The sequence below is a fragment of the Paramisgurnus dabryanus genome, chromosome 4 (assembly GCF_030506205.2).
Source record: "Paramisgurnus dabryanus chromosome 4, PD_genome_1.1, whole genome shotgun sequence".
NCBI classification, from domain to species: Eukaryota; Metazoa; Chordata; class Actinopteri; order Cypriniformes; family Cobitidae; genus Paramisgurnus; species Paramisgurnus dabryanus.
Window position 1 is genome coordinate 30,022,337 of NC_133340.1, and position 15,124 is coordinate 30,037,460.

At 39.6% G+C, this 15,124-nt stretch overlaps 1 protein-coding gene across 2 annotated transcripts; it reads right to left on the reverse strand.

The window, feature by feature from the left end:
• Window positions 1–227: 227 nt before the first annotated feature.
• On the reverse strand, window positions 228–14,074 carry tpp2 (tripeptidyl peptidase 2). Of its 2 annotated transcripts, XM_065254040.2 has the most exons (29): window positions 13,836–14,074; window positions 13,065–13,193; window positions 10,802–10,897; window positions 9,867–9,971; window positions 9,622–9,746; window positions 9,381–9,544; window positions 8,999–9,153; window positions 8,811–8,887; window positions 8,513–8,640; window positions 8,188–8,436; window positions 7,240–7,355; window positions 6,989–7,160; window positions 6,756–6,913; window positions 6,603–6,679; window positions 6,422–6,528; window positions 6,183–6,337; window positions 5,984–6,100; window positions 5,629–5,729; window positions 5,327–5,423; window positions 5,085–5,222; window positions 4,761–5,005; window positions 3,550–3,628; window positions 3,038–3,076; window positions 2,625–2,779; window positions 2,461–2,557; window positions 2,150–2,280; window positions 1,824–2,031; window positions 1,628–1,747; window positions 228–1,431 (listed from the first exon to the last, which is right to left on the reverse strand). In XM_065254040.2, exons 1-29 carry the CDS (start codon window positions 13,998–14,000, stop codon window positions 1,342–1,344), a joined length of 3,795 nt encoding a protein of 1,264 aa, XP_065110112.1. In that variant the 5' UTR covers window positions 14,001–14,074; the 3' UTR covers window positions 228–1,341. The 2 variants fall into 2 exon arrangements, with proteins under 2 accessions (XP_065110112.1, XP_065110113.1); XM_065254041.2 differs by lacking the exon at window positions 3,038–3,076.
• Between the last annotated feature and the right edge of the window lie 1,050 nt (window positions 14,075–15,124).

A 15,124-nucleotide genomic window follows, 5' to 3' on the forward strand; every position in this document is an offset into this window, starting at 1 on the left:
CTATGTAGCATCAATGATGACACAATATTGTGCAACTATTGGGGTATACTAACCCAACAGTTAGGTTAAAACAACCAAGCATTGGTTCAATTTTAACCTAGCTGTGTTCTGTCAAATATTTACCTAGACATTTTTAGAGTGCAGTGAACCACTTTTAGTGCTGTTTAAAGTGTGGAGAAACTAGACATCTATCCTCACTGTTATCAATCAATCTGATAGAAATACGATCAGTTTCAGATCCTTTTATTAAGAACTTTCATCAATAAACATTATTTAGGACATTACCAAAATAACGGCTGATACTTCTGAAATGAGAAGTAATGGATATAAAATAACATCAACATAGTCTATCGATGAAATTAAAAGGATTTTAAAATAATGGCATTGGCTTTTATAGTTTATAAATACAAGACATTCATAAATATATCTGTACTGTAGATGTTCAAGAGTTTTGGATACAGAACGTGATATGAAGATTCCTGAAGTGTAGGACGGGACTGAAGATTTAAGGCCATTATTTAAAAAAGCTGTGAGACCTGAACATCAAAAACCAGCAAATAAAACCCAAACTAAAGAAAAAAAAAACAGTTTACTGTGGACGAACAGGATGTGACATCACATCAGGAGGTATTTCTTCCTTTGACACTGCGTGCGTGTGTATTATTGAACAAAGAACAAAATGCTGGCTTTCTAAAAGACGAGGTGATCAAGATATTACAAACATAAAAAAGATGAACAGAAGTGAAAATAATCACACCAACATAATCTCTCCTTCACGCACACACACACACACACGCACTAAAAGCCCTACTTAAATCACGAGATTAACAGCTATCAAACATGAAATGTCTTTAGAAAACATGCATACATTTGATTCATATAAAACTCAAAGATTTCACCCCAAATTACCATCACAATCTAACATTAATATATAACTTCATCCTTCTTTTGGTTTTAGGGTGAAATTCAACCAAAGAACTGAAAGTTTACATCATATTGCCTTTAAGTTATAATGCTGTTATATTGTATACGTTTATACACAAGTCCCATTTGTATGTTTTAGTTTTTTTGGCAGGCGCTCCAGACGTCCACAGAAAGTCCTGATTTATAAAGAAGAATATACATTATTAAAGAAGTGTAAAACTGACAGATCCGTGTCTGATGAAAACTGAACATCCATCCCATCCACTCACAGATCACCACACAGCATGGCATTATGGGATTGCTGTGATACGTGTTAATTGGTTTCCAACAGTTTCAAAGTCTTCCTAGTTAAAAACAAGCATCTGCATTTGAAGGCTTGTGTCCTGTGCTGAAGGTGGATTTTACCACGGTACAGGTTTAGAACGGTGTGTAGTCAGATGGATACATGATGGGGAGCGAGTTCTCAGCGTATGAGACGGAGTGAATCCAGCCCAGAGACTTCATCAACTGCAGAAGAATATCAACATTAAAACATCTACAATAATACAGCATATAAACTGAGGACCGTCTACATATTTACCGCACTGATAGCTGAGGACATTCTGCAAAACTTCTTTATATCTCAATTATTTCATATATTTTATAACTACGAGCAGTAAAGATTCATGAAAAAGGTCTCACAAACACATGCACACACTCTTACCTGAATACAATTTCTCCAATTTTCTTTACTGGGTTTGTCCTCCACAATTTTCATCGCATATTTTAAGGCTCTTCCATACATTTTATTTGCTAGCGCGTGTTTGTAAGAAAATGTTAAAACCTGAAGAAAAAACAAAGCAATGAGCAGGATTTAAATAAACTATTATCTGTTAACATTAAAAGTTAAACTACTGTACCTTTGAGTCTGTAAGCTCCGCCCACTTCTGTACCTCCCAGAAGGTGTCAGTCAAAGCTTTGGCCACGCCCTGTGGGTCATCCTCTGAGCTGCCCACCTCACCTGCACTTGCGCCGTCCTCCGTGGCAGACTGCATGAGCTGATCGGACAGAGCGCAGCCTTTTCTACAGAGAGCGTCTAACAGAGCCGTCTTCTGTTTCTCCATCTCACTACACACAGACGCCAATTTACAAATTACATCAACATTTCTCTGGATCTCAAATAATGATTTTATCACAGAGCTTGTAATGCATTCTGGGATTGTGATTTCAATGAAGCGTTTTGCACCTTTTAATAGAGGCGGCATCTGGTCGGGGATCGGTCTTCATGGTGAGATAAACCGCCAGTGCTGTCTGGTCAATGTGTGACATCACAACATCAGCAGCTGCTATGATTTCACCTAACCGCTTCAAACGCTCCTGTAAGACAAACGTCACAGCACATTTCACATTAACTAGACCGAGTCTATCTGTGATGAATAATAATAACATGAATTCATGACTGAAGTCTTTCAGCATTACAGTAATGATGTCAGAATAAGAGCAGAAAGATCATTTCTTCTTTGAAATCAGATGATGTGTTGTGTGCATGACATGAACCTTCTCTGAGTCCAGCTGATGAAGTCTCTGAACATGAAGAGGCAGATGTGTTGGAAACACCTCCTTCAGCTCCTCGTATAGAGAGCCGTTATCTAACCTGAAGACAACAACATCATCATCATCATCAATGAGAAAAAAGCCGACAGAGATTCACAGACACTTACTTGGTCATCCACTGGATCTTCAGATCTCGGAGAGCTTCAGAAAACTCATCTTTCACATCACGCTCCTTCTCTTTCTCTCCCTCTTTCTCCTTCTCTTTTCCGTTCTTTGTTTTGTTGGGAGCAGGAATCAGATGATAGACGATTGGCACGATATCCTGAACGAGAGGAACAGAAAAACATGTCAAGCACGAGATCTTCTTCACGTTCATCTGAACTATGTGTTCATGTAGAAGAGTCACTTGACTCGGTTTATTAACATACAAACTCACTGAGTGTACATCAAACAGACTGATCTGTGATCTGTGTTTACATTGATATTTCATTTACAGATCATATCATTGGGTCATTTCTTCTGACAACTCAAACATTAAGAGCTATCAGATTCTGTTCTTATGGATCTACCCGTTCAGTACCTTTTTAAATTTTCCTTGTCGTTTGGCTGATGCTTGACCCTGCCGATCAAAACAACACACACATGAGAGAGCTACACACACACACACACACACACACACACACACACACACACACACCTGTCCTCTCTACACCTGCTGAAGGTTTTCTACTTTATCATCATATGAGAGGAAAACAGAAGACTGTGAATCTCATCTCATCTGACTCTTTTCCACTGATATGATGTCTGATGTTTGTAGATTAATGAAGCATCAGATTCAAGTCAGTGGAAAAAAGGCTGACATTGATAAACATCATGCACGTGAAGTGAAAACATCAGATCTCAGTCAGAATGAGAAGCAGAAGGTGTTTGATGTGCAAAGCCACCAGTAGACAGAAAAAAACTGAACTAAAAGATTGAAATAAACAATGAAACAACGCCACCATCAGGCCCAACACAGGACAACAGTGAAGCTGTGTGTGTGCGCGTCTGTGTGTGTGCGTGTGTGTTTGAAGAGATTATGGTGACACTCACAGCTTTTTTGCCGAACTCACTCTTGGGCAGAACCAGAGATCCAGTGATGTATCCACCAGGACCAGCACCTTTAGGAATCCTGAAACACACAGACATGATGATTTCTGTTGTGTACACAAGAGGAATAGTAGCAAATCTCAAAGTAAAACTTTAAAATCAAACCTGACCGAGGACTGAAAGTAAATGTTGCGGTGTTATATCAAAATGAAAGTTGCTCTGATTCTCCTCATTTTAATTTTCTAATATTTAAAAAAAAATAAGCAAACATTACTCTTTTTATGCATAACTAATGCAGTTTTATTTTCAAAGGTAACTAACTGTTGTAAAAAAAGAAATCATTTTGCCAATCATTTTTAATTTTCCTTTTGTATGTGTGTCACTGCCTCAACCTCTTCATTATTAGCCCTCTAGTACACCAGTTTGTTGAATTTCGTCATGCATGCTGTAATCCATCAAGTATTCATGTACATAAAAAAAAATGTATTCACTTTAATTTCTTGCATTTAATTTCAATTTACATTTTTGTACAAATAAAACCTAAAATGTTACATTTTAGAAAATGTTTGATTAGAAATATGAACATCTGGGTCAATGAGGTTTATACTTTTTTCCTTATCTCACGTGGCATGACGAGCCACATTAAAAGTCATTGCATGTTTGTGCACCTCTGCTCTAAAACAAAACAACTTTATCATTCAAAACCATTGATGAGTTTTCGTCACAAACATGTAACCAATCACATCATCACAGTTGAATGAGTGGATCAGTAGTTCGACCCATAGATATATTATGTATGGATGCCGCTTTGACTGCTAAAACGATTGCTGCTGCTTCAGCTGTAACCTGGCAACATCATTCATGCGGACACGCAGTTCACAAATTTATTGTGCCGAATGAAGCATCTATTTACATATATATCTATGAACCGAGATGGTGCAAAAGAATGGAGGTGGGGACTGTTTTGCATATTCATATCTACTAAGTGGAGGCGGGCACTAATGCACACATCACAGATCCGTTCATACTAACTTAGGCAAGGCTGTAGAGTTGCATTAAAGCTGTTTTAAAGCATGAACAAATGACTGCTATAGGAAATACTTTTGCCATTATGATGCTCACAGATGAGTGATAGAATCTAATCAAATTTTTGTATCTTGAGTAAATATTGTTCAAGGTAATCGAGCAGTGAATCCTTACAAACCCAAACTCACTTGTCATCAGGCAGTGTTGTGATGTAGAAGGGTCGTGAAGATCCAGGGCTCATCGTGATGGAGTTTGCCTTCTTCTTAGCCATCATTGCTGCTCGGTGAGTCTCATAGACATCCAGTGATAGCGTGTTAGTGAGACGATGAGAGACGATGAAGGGCAGATCCTTTATACGCTCCAGCTCGCTCTGTTGCTCATGACGCACCTGTAGACGCACTGTATAGTCGCCCTTCTCCAGCTTCAGTGAGTACTACAGGACACAACATCATTTCACATCAAACATCATCAACACAACCTGATAAGAGTTTATGTGTGTGCGTGTTGTGTACCTGGTGTGGATAGGCGTCTCCAGATCCCATGAGTCTCTTGTTCTGATCAAACATGAGCCACAGTTGACTGTCAAACTCAGACTCGTACAGTAACTCACAGAGCAATGGACAGCTCGGTGTCACCTCTCCACTCTTGGGCTGAAAGAAAACAAAACCATACATTATTTAAAATGAATGAAACACAAACATGTGGCCCATGTAGCTTACATGATGTGTCTATGTGTGTGTGTTTAAAGATTCACCTGATGAAAACTGTAAGTGAGGATGATCTCATAAACCTGTCTGCTGTTAGGCAAAACATCTCTCATGCCGAGAGGTTTGATCTTAGAGCTTATCGGCCTGCAGGAAACACACATCAGACAGCATAACGCTTCATGTTTTATTAGGACATGACCATTCACGAAAGCACATTTAATCAATGTCTGTCCGTGATACATTTATTTATGTTTGACTGTAACCATACTTTAATTCACAGTAGATGCTTTAGATATTTCTGCTGTATTCATAAGAATACACAGAGACGTTGATGGATAAGATGATTCACCTGAGGGGCTGAACCCAGTTCTTCAGTGTGATGGTTGGAGAAACATCTTCATATCTCAATGGAGATGAAACCTCAAAGCTGGATATGCCTTCAGAAGCATTCTAGATACAGAAAACACATGATCAGCACATCTGAGACATACTGCAGATATCAGTCTCCAACCCTGTCCTGCAGATTTCAGCTCCAAACACACCTGAACCTGCTAATCGAGTTGTTCAGAGCTACCTAAAAATTAAATGCAGGTGAGTTGGAGTATGGTTGGAACTAACATGGTGCCCTCTAGGAAAAGGGCTGGAGACCTATATTCTGTATACATTATTTTATTAGCAAAACCAGCTGATGTTGAAGTACTCACAATATGAAGAGGAGAGGGTGATGTCAGCAGGCCGTGGAAGGAAATGACATAATCAATGGTGACATCACCAAGACTCGCCCACCAGCGGGCGATACACAGCTCTAAAGTCCGTCCAGGCTGAGACAAACAGAAACAGTTGTGTTCATCTATACTGAGATCAAACTCTCTGTAAATGAAATAAAGGAGGTGTTTGATGTACCAGAACAGGGAAAGCCTCCGACAGAGATCCCTTCTCCAACAGTGAAGAGAACTTATAAAACTCATTGGCTCTGTACGCTCGCTGCTTTACCAGATGAACCGCATGCAGGACGAACTTAGATGAGACATCGACAGAGTGAGACATTAAGGAGATCTCTGAAAGAGAGACGGAGGGAATAATGAACCACAGAAATTGGTTTCAGATCTTTACGTGCATCCATCATGAATGATAAACATTACCTGCCCACGTAGCCCCCTGAGGGACGTTAATGAAATGACGTCGAATCTGTCCCGGTCTGAAATGAACATCTGAGAACGTGATCTCCTGATTGCGGCTGTCAGTGACTCTATAAGACACAAACACACACGTGTCACACACGAAACACACTGAAGAAACAGACAGAAGATGAGCTGGACGTACCGAGTAGGGATTATAACCGTCACAGGAACTTTAAAGAGAGGACCGGCGCTGAACGCTGATGTGTCGTATCCACAAACCTGAATCACAAAAACACCTTCAATCATCTTGTACACCGTCTGTTCGTTTCAGAGGTGTAACAGCGAGCAGATGTACCTCAGTGTAATGAAGCCCCTCTCTGAGACCCTGAGGATCCACACGGACGTTCACGTGTCGACACTGATTCATCAGCTCCAGATGTGTGGGACACTGAACCCACGGAGCGTTGCAGACCAGCGCCAGATGTAGCTGAAGGGAGATACGGGCCGAGTTCTCTGCAGAGAAACATCAGGACGGTCAGCCACGTACACATACACACACAAACATATATCCTGCTGTGTAGCGTTTACCTGTGTTTTCAGGAAAGACAGGCTCAATGCCAACACCGTGATCAGAGGGGGCGGCGACTTGAATCGGATCCCTGAGGTAGATGCCTCGATGCGTTCCTACGGTAACCGTGAAGCCGAGGCTACTGGTGGGCAGCGAGGAATGCTGCATGAGGTAGTCAAAAGCACGCTCCACCTGCAGCGGCAGATAAAGACAAATATTAACACTAAATTCATCCCCAAACATCTGACCTACAATAAACCTGATTCAGTACCTGAATGATGCCGTGGCCCTGCGCAAACACTTCAATGTCCTCCACTTTAACAGCCGTGTTCTCTAGAGCTCTGCGTACAGCTGGCACCGTGGGCCGCACGTCGTTCTGCTTCAGCCCTGATAAACACAAACACATCAAGAAGTTTAAAAGTACTGCTTGAAGATGATTTCTTATTCTCACAGAGACATTGTCACAAAGCATTATACAGGCTTCCCATTTCCCACTTCAAATTCCCTGACTTTCACTGACTAAAAAGCAGAATTTCCATTACCTAAGTCCTTGAGGCCATGAGCCTGGATAATGTTGTGTACCCCGTGAGTTTATAAAAATGTAGCTTAAATGCATGAGATGAATAAACAGTGCCAGTGCCAATAAACAGCCATTTAAATTGTAGTAAGCAGAGGCTTGGACCCGGAAATAGCATTCCTTATAAGGGTGTCACGATTTCAATTTTAAATTGAAATTGATCGAAATTAAGCAGAATGGCGTCTGTGAAAGAACCGGACATTTCTCTGAACTGAGATCTGTTTTAGTTTCAGAACAACTTATTTCAGTTGCTTAAGAGTTATGAAAACAGCATTAAAACATGACTTTTGGGGTATAGTCTTACAGTAGTAAAAACGTTTTTAAGGTGCAAAGTACTGACAGGATTGTTCATCTGACAGGAAGTTTTGTTTTATCATCAGGTATGTGTATGAATTGTGACACCCCTAATTCCTTACGTCACAAGTTAACAAGCAGATTACAATTTAAAGCAACAAACAAAAATCCCTGATATTGACTTGAACAAGAAAACATTTCCTGACATTCAAAGTCTGGAAAAGACCTTTTAAAATTCCATAATATTCCAAAAATTCCATGACCCGTGGGAACAATCTCTAGACCGAATTGACCATAGTAAAACATGTTTGTTATCCTTTTCACAGAACACAGATATAATGAATGTACCTGAGAGTATGAGAGCGATCCCACCACAGGCGTTCGGTGAGGACATGGACGTTCCGTTCATCAGCTGTGTGCCGCGGAGCGTCCAGTTGGGCACAGAGGCGATGGCGCCTCCGGGGGCACTGATGCTGACGCCCAGAGCTCCATCCGTACTGGGTCCACGAGACGACCACGTGTACTGATTCGGAGGAAGTTTCTCTCTCAGAGAATATTCGGCCACCATCATGTCAGGGGTGACGTACGCACCGACACCTGCACAGACAGCATTACAGATTAAGATGCAGCTACACGCTGCTTAAAGCTTACTTGATTGACAGCCGTCACTGACCAATCACACTGCTGGTAGTTCCTCCAGGGCAGCCCACAGTGGACAGACACGGACCGTTATTCCCAGCGCTTGATACAAATAAAACATTATATTTCTGTACAGCCTCCGTGATGACCTCACAGATCCTCCTGAAAGACACACATACACACCCATTAGAGTCACAGAGCATTAGGAACAGGTCACAACATTAACTAGCTGGTTAGTGAAGTGGGTGAACGGAGGGACGCAGTTTTAGTGTGTTAAGCTTCAGTGAAGTAACACATCAGTAAAGACGTTGATTCTCATCAGAAACTCTCACCCTGAGTTGGGCCAATGTGTGGCTTCTCCATAGCTGTAGTTCACCAGATCACATTTATAATTGATCACCTCAATCATCTGCAGAAAAACACATACACAGATGTAACTAACTAACCATACACTAACAACACAACCCATGACATTTTTAATTGATATAAGAAGTGATTATTGACAGCGTATCTCTCGTACAGCTCGTATGAGGCCAGTGCCCGTCTCCATGGTACTGAGGCGAGTGTCTCCGATCTTTATAGCCAGGATCTGAGCTCCTGGAGCCACACCGTTCCTCTCAGGCTCATCCGGGAAGTGACCCGCTGCGATGCTGGCTACATGTGTCCCATGAGCACCTACACACAACCCACACACATCAGTATTCAAGTAATTCAACTAGTGTTTAACACTCAAACAGGCGTTTCAATGATTGATGACCATGAACCCATATCTTCTTCCAGCATTTTTCCTCAAATGTTAATAATCTGAAGAAACAGGTCCGTTGCTAGAGAGACAGACTGGAATACGAGTCGATCATTGAATAAACAGCTGCAGATGTCCTGATGAATCTAATGACTCTCACCTCCACTGGTGACGATACACAGCGTGTTCCCTTCATCGTAGATGTTTATGGAGTAATTGAGCATTTCGGCGTATCCCAGTGTCAAGTATTCCTGTCTCTCTCTGTAAGAGCTCAACACGGTGCAGGACGACAGGTCTCCTGTTTCTGAGGTGTCCACCACAGCCCTGGAGGAAAATCAGTGTTTTTATAAAACTACATTCACAGAAATCATTTCATCTCTGTCATACAGTAATATTCTGACCTCCATGTGACGCCATCATGCCAGGACACACAGTCATACACAGGCCCCAGATCAGTGTACTTCTTCTCCAGAGATCCTAACAGCTCCACTTGACTCTGTAGCTCTTCTCTCTGTAATTTCTCTGTCTGATAAACACATGATTTCATTTCACTTTTATATATTCAGTATGTTTATAGTCTGACTGTGGAGTGAAATTAAAGTCGCTGCATAATAACTAAAAGAAAACGACAGATGAATGTTGAGACCTGTGAAGGGTTCGGGTGAGTCTGATCAAACTCTTCCAATCTGCGATTGGCCTCAGCGAGAGCTGCTCGGTGTAATGGGTCCCACTGTTTCTCCTTACGCTCTTTCTGTTACAAACATAACACAAGTTTAACATGTATGGGTAACACTTTAAAATAATGTTCATTAGTTAACATTAGTTAACTACATTAGTTAACATGAACTAATGATGAACTGCACTTATACAGCATTTATTAATCTTTATTAATGTTAATTTCAACAATTACTAATACTTTATTAAAATCTGGTAAACTTTAGTTAATGCACTGTGAACTAACATGAACAAACAATGAACAGCTTTATTTCTATTAACTAACATTAACAAAGATTAATAAATACTGTAACAAATGTAATGTTCATGTTAGTTAATACATTAAAAAAACATTTTGTCTTTGTTGAATAATGGTAGTATACCCACATTCACGAAAAAACAAAAAGTGCTAGACATGCTAAACATCTCAGTCTCATAGAAATTCCTCTTTTAGAAATGTCAGCCAGAAAACGGCCCAATCTGAAAAACTGATGCTTATGACATCACAGGCATCTAACTGCCCCTCCACTTTAAAATAATTGGCTACATTTTTTGAGTGGCAGCAAAGTCAGCCAATCAGTAATGAGATTGCAAGTTAAGCCAGTAGGGGGAGCCAAAAAGGTGCAAAACCACTTGTTTAAAATCCCCCACCCTAATAGAGCTATCTGAGAGAGGTTTTTAGGAAGCTTCGAAGGCATTACAGACCTAAACAAAAAACATTTTGTCTATATGTCACGTCAAAGAACAAGGATAAATACAATCATTCTTTGTCACCTTTAACTAATGTTAACTAATGAACATTATAATAAAGTGTTACCTTATTTGTAAACACGTGCACACTTGATTAAAGCACAGCAGTGGTGTTACCTGTATTCTCTCTTTGAGAGCTTTAGGGAAAAAATCGTAGCCGTTCTTAATTCCAATGTGATAATTCCCAGATGGATTGACCCATGCAGGAGGAATCTGAAGATGGAAAAACAAACAATTGAAAGCTTGCTAAAAAAAATTCAAATAACACAAACATGATTTTAGCAGTCTGAGTTTGAACATCTGTAGCCATAGACAATTATTAAAGTCATTTTATAAGACTTTTTTAAGATTGGTGTCCCCAGAGTACATATGTGAAGTTTTGGCTCAAAATACCATATAGATCATTTATTATAACATGTTGCCACTTTGTAGGTGTGAGCAATATGTGGCGTTTTTGTGTGTGTCCTTTAAAATGCAAATTAAAGGATCTCTGTGCTAAATGGCTGTGCTGTCGTTTGATAGTGCAGATTAAGGGGCGGTATTATTATAATAAGATCCCCTTCTGACATCACATGGGGACCCAGATTTTAGACCAGACCTATTTTCACATGCTTGCAGAGAATGGCCTCCAAACCCAAGTTAGTGGGTTGATCTTTATCACATTTTCTAGGTTGATAAATGCACTGGGGACCCAATTATAACACTTAAAGGAGCGGTGAATCAAATACTCAATTTTAACTTGATAATTTGTTATATAAGAGGTCATCATAGTTAAATGAACATCCTGCAAGTTTCAGAACTGAAAACGTCCGTGCTACTGAAATATAACAGTTTTTGGCACCAAGCCGGTAAAACAAGCCAGTGTGGAATTCGGAAATCTATGACGTCAAAGTAGAATTGAAGCACCGCCCCATAGACAAATACAAGGATCACTTTTGTAGCCCCGCCCACAGCTTCGCGTGACACATGTGTGTCTCAACAAGTAAATATGTCTTTAAAGATTGACAAATGTAACCAAAATGACTTTTAAATACATTTTTTCTGAGAGACTTTTATTTTGACGCGGTGATCTGTTATGATAGACTGGAAACGCATTTTCGGTTGTGGAAGAACCGCGTGGGAACAACACAGAAGCTAAATACTTTAATTCGGAGGCTTGGAACATAACATTAAATGCGTGGATAAAGTTTGTTTTTGAAGAAGTTCCAGCTCGTGTGGGGAGTGTTTGTTAACTTTGTGTACACGGATTTATTTGGAAAGAAGTCGATGCTGGATTTGCAGAGAGACTGTGATTAAAAGCACCACTTATATTGGATCTGACAACAATGACACAGCATTATACACAGTAAGACATTTTACTTTATTTAAGTTACTGCGTTTCACTATTGCTTTGTTAGAAGATATTGCTTGATATGTCCTGTTGTAACATCCGTGTCTAAACACGTTTGTTTGACTGTTTTAATTTACTAAAAACATTAAACGATTAAATAAAGGTACAACACTTAACAATACGACTGTAATTTAAAGGTAGAAATATACAAAGTTAGTTATAAGGAAGGATTTAGCAGCCGCAGTTTAGATTCTGATGCCCGTTTACTGTGTTATATACGGTAATTTAGGCGAGTTACGTTTGAAGGGTCAAACATTCAACAAAGCTTATTTTTTATCATATAACTGTGGTATTTAACATTACGTGAACGTAAAAGCAACTTCACAAGCACAATCGAAATATACAAAGTTATTGATAAGGATTTATTAGCCGCAGTTTATAATCTGATGCACGCTTACTATGTTGTATACGGTAATTTAGTCACGTCGAGTTTTGTTTCTACTTTAATATACGTATTGTCATTTATGTGTATCATATTTAGCACCCAGAATCTTTTGTGGCTCAAACATATTTGTGTTCGGCTGCTATTTTTATCACATTAATGTTTTTAAAACATTTGCCCACATGTAATGACGGGGAATGAAGCCGTCCAATCATAGCAGTGGGTGTTTACGTCCAGATCTTCAGTGCGGCCCGCCCCTTCAAACGAACCATTTCTCCAGAGAGCCACTAATCCATGTTACAAAATAGCCTTTTACTTATTGCTTTTGATGTTTTTGAATGTAAAAACCACGCGGACATCATAAGTAGACATCAGGCAACGGTATAAAACAATAAAATCGACAAATTCACCGACCCTTTAAACATGAAGTCAGATTTTCATGATACGTCTCTTTAATGTTAATTCATTGTCAAATTAAACTTTGTTTGGTTTCATTCTGGTATGACACTCATTCTCAAGACGGTATAACTTCTCAAAATCCTTTTAGCCTCTGAAATAAATTGTAAACCATCAGCCTGGTATGTTTAATGTGTGTTCTGGGATCTCACCGTCAGTGTACGTCCGGTCAGTCCTGTTAATGTCCCGTCCTTCACCTCCACCACAGTGGACATGTTCACATCACCGCTGCCTGTCGTGTCAATGATGTCCACGATCTTGGCTTTCCCGTCTGTTGTGATCTACATGAAAGATCATACGAGCATGAGATACTTTAATAATGTCAGTATATGGTGTCAGACTTCCTGTATCAGTTTACATGAACATGTTTGAAAACTTAGATGAAACATTGATATATTTGTTTTAGCTTCTGCATAAAAGTGTACACATAACACAGATCGACTCTCAGCATAGATCCAAATAACACAAACACTGTCAACAGTTGACACACAGCTGAGTGTCAAGGTCTTGAAGTTTGACATCTCATCATCATCATCATCATCATCAGTTCTACTGATCATGCAATCATTAAAAAAAAAACAAATATTAGCAAATAAACGTATTTATTTAAACCATTGAGTACATATATAAAAAACAATTAGTAATACTTTGGCACATATCTCAAAAACAGAGTAAACCATAGTAATTAGGCATTACTGTGGTACTCTTCAGTAAGTCATTCATGATGAGAATGACACAGCTCATCTTTATAACGTGCCGTTTATTTCTGTTTTATACAGCTTAACACGCTCCGAATACGGTCGTATTTTACTGTTTACATATCACACCGGTGTTCCGCTCGGGTCTGGTGTGTCTGTCGCGTCAAAACGGGAATAAAAATCACTGCGGCCTACTATTGAGTCACCGCCGCGGGCTCGATTTACCTGCATTCCCGGGGCCCCCGGGTCCACCCCGGTGTCGAGGATCGCAATGAGCACCCCCCGGCCATCGTACTCCGGAAACCTGGTTAGGAAGGAGGCAGCACCGGTCTCTTTCTTAGGAAGCAGCCCGTGAAGCGGGAACGGATCTTCAGCGGAATGAGCAGCCATGACCGAAAACAGACGGAATGAAAACACAACAGCAGCAGCGGCGAACCGGTAAAGACACAATGTGCGCGAGGCGAGCGGCGTTCTTAAAGGAGCCGCGACACTCAAACTCTACATAAACATACACGACTTTTTTTTACATACAAAACAGTGTATAAAACTTAAACACAACATATTTATAATCCAATTACCTCATTGACAAATTAATTTCACATTGCACTTTATAATCAAATTGTATTGTAACAATAAGGATAGTTTCTTACATAGTTAATTATATCCTATCTAAATATTTGGTCAGTTTTTGTTTATTTTAACTGTTTGTAAGTGGGGTGTTTGTTTGTATTTCAGGTCTCCAGACTGGCCACCAAATGGTGACATTTTGCCACCAAAATTTGAGAGTGTGCCACTGAATTTTACATCCAGTCGCACATGTGCGACCAGTAAATTTGACCTTTTTTTGTGATGTGACACTGAATTTAAAACAGCACATTGTACTTTCTGCATCTATCATCAAAGTATTTATTAGTAATACAGTGTATTACTTAGTAGAAATGTGAATATTTGATTAGCATGTTGGATTTACGGTATGTGCCCCTAAATTTTTTGGTTGCACCCCTAAAATTTTCAGTTGGGGGCCACTGTGCTCCTAGTGAAAAAAATTAGTCTGGAGCCCTGTATTTGTTTGGAGTATGGTTACTGCCTTAAATGAGATGTAACCACTAGATGGCTTTATAGGTTTAAATATGAAACACAGAGACAGCAGAAGATGAAGATATTTCAGACACACAGCTTTAATGAACTTCAGAATTTAACTCACTGTTTAAAACACAATCCACATTACTCATGGTTTTAAATATGCAGTAAATAAGGTTGAGATGTACATACATGTACTTTTTTATTGTTTTTATTGTTATTTTTAAAGGTTTTTTTTAACACAACCAGGAATTATGGATCAGTCAAATCATACCACAGGAGTCCGTTCTCATTATAATTAATATATAATAATTTTTTATGTATGTAATAACTGGAAGTCACAAATGCTTGAATCAATTCAGATTTCTCCACTGACTCCTGTGCTGCAGCTTGTTGGTTAAGAAACAAAAATGTTAAATGCTTTCTCTCATTTG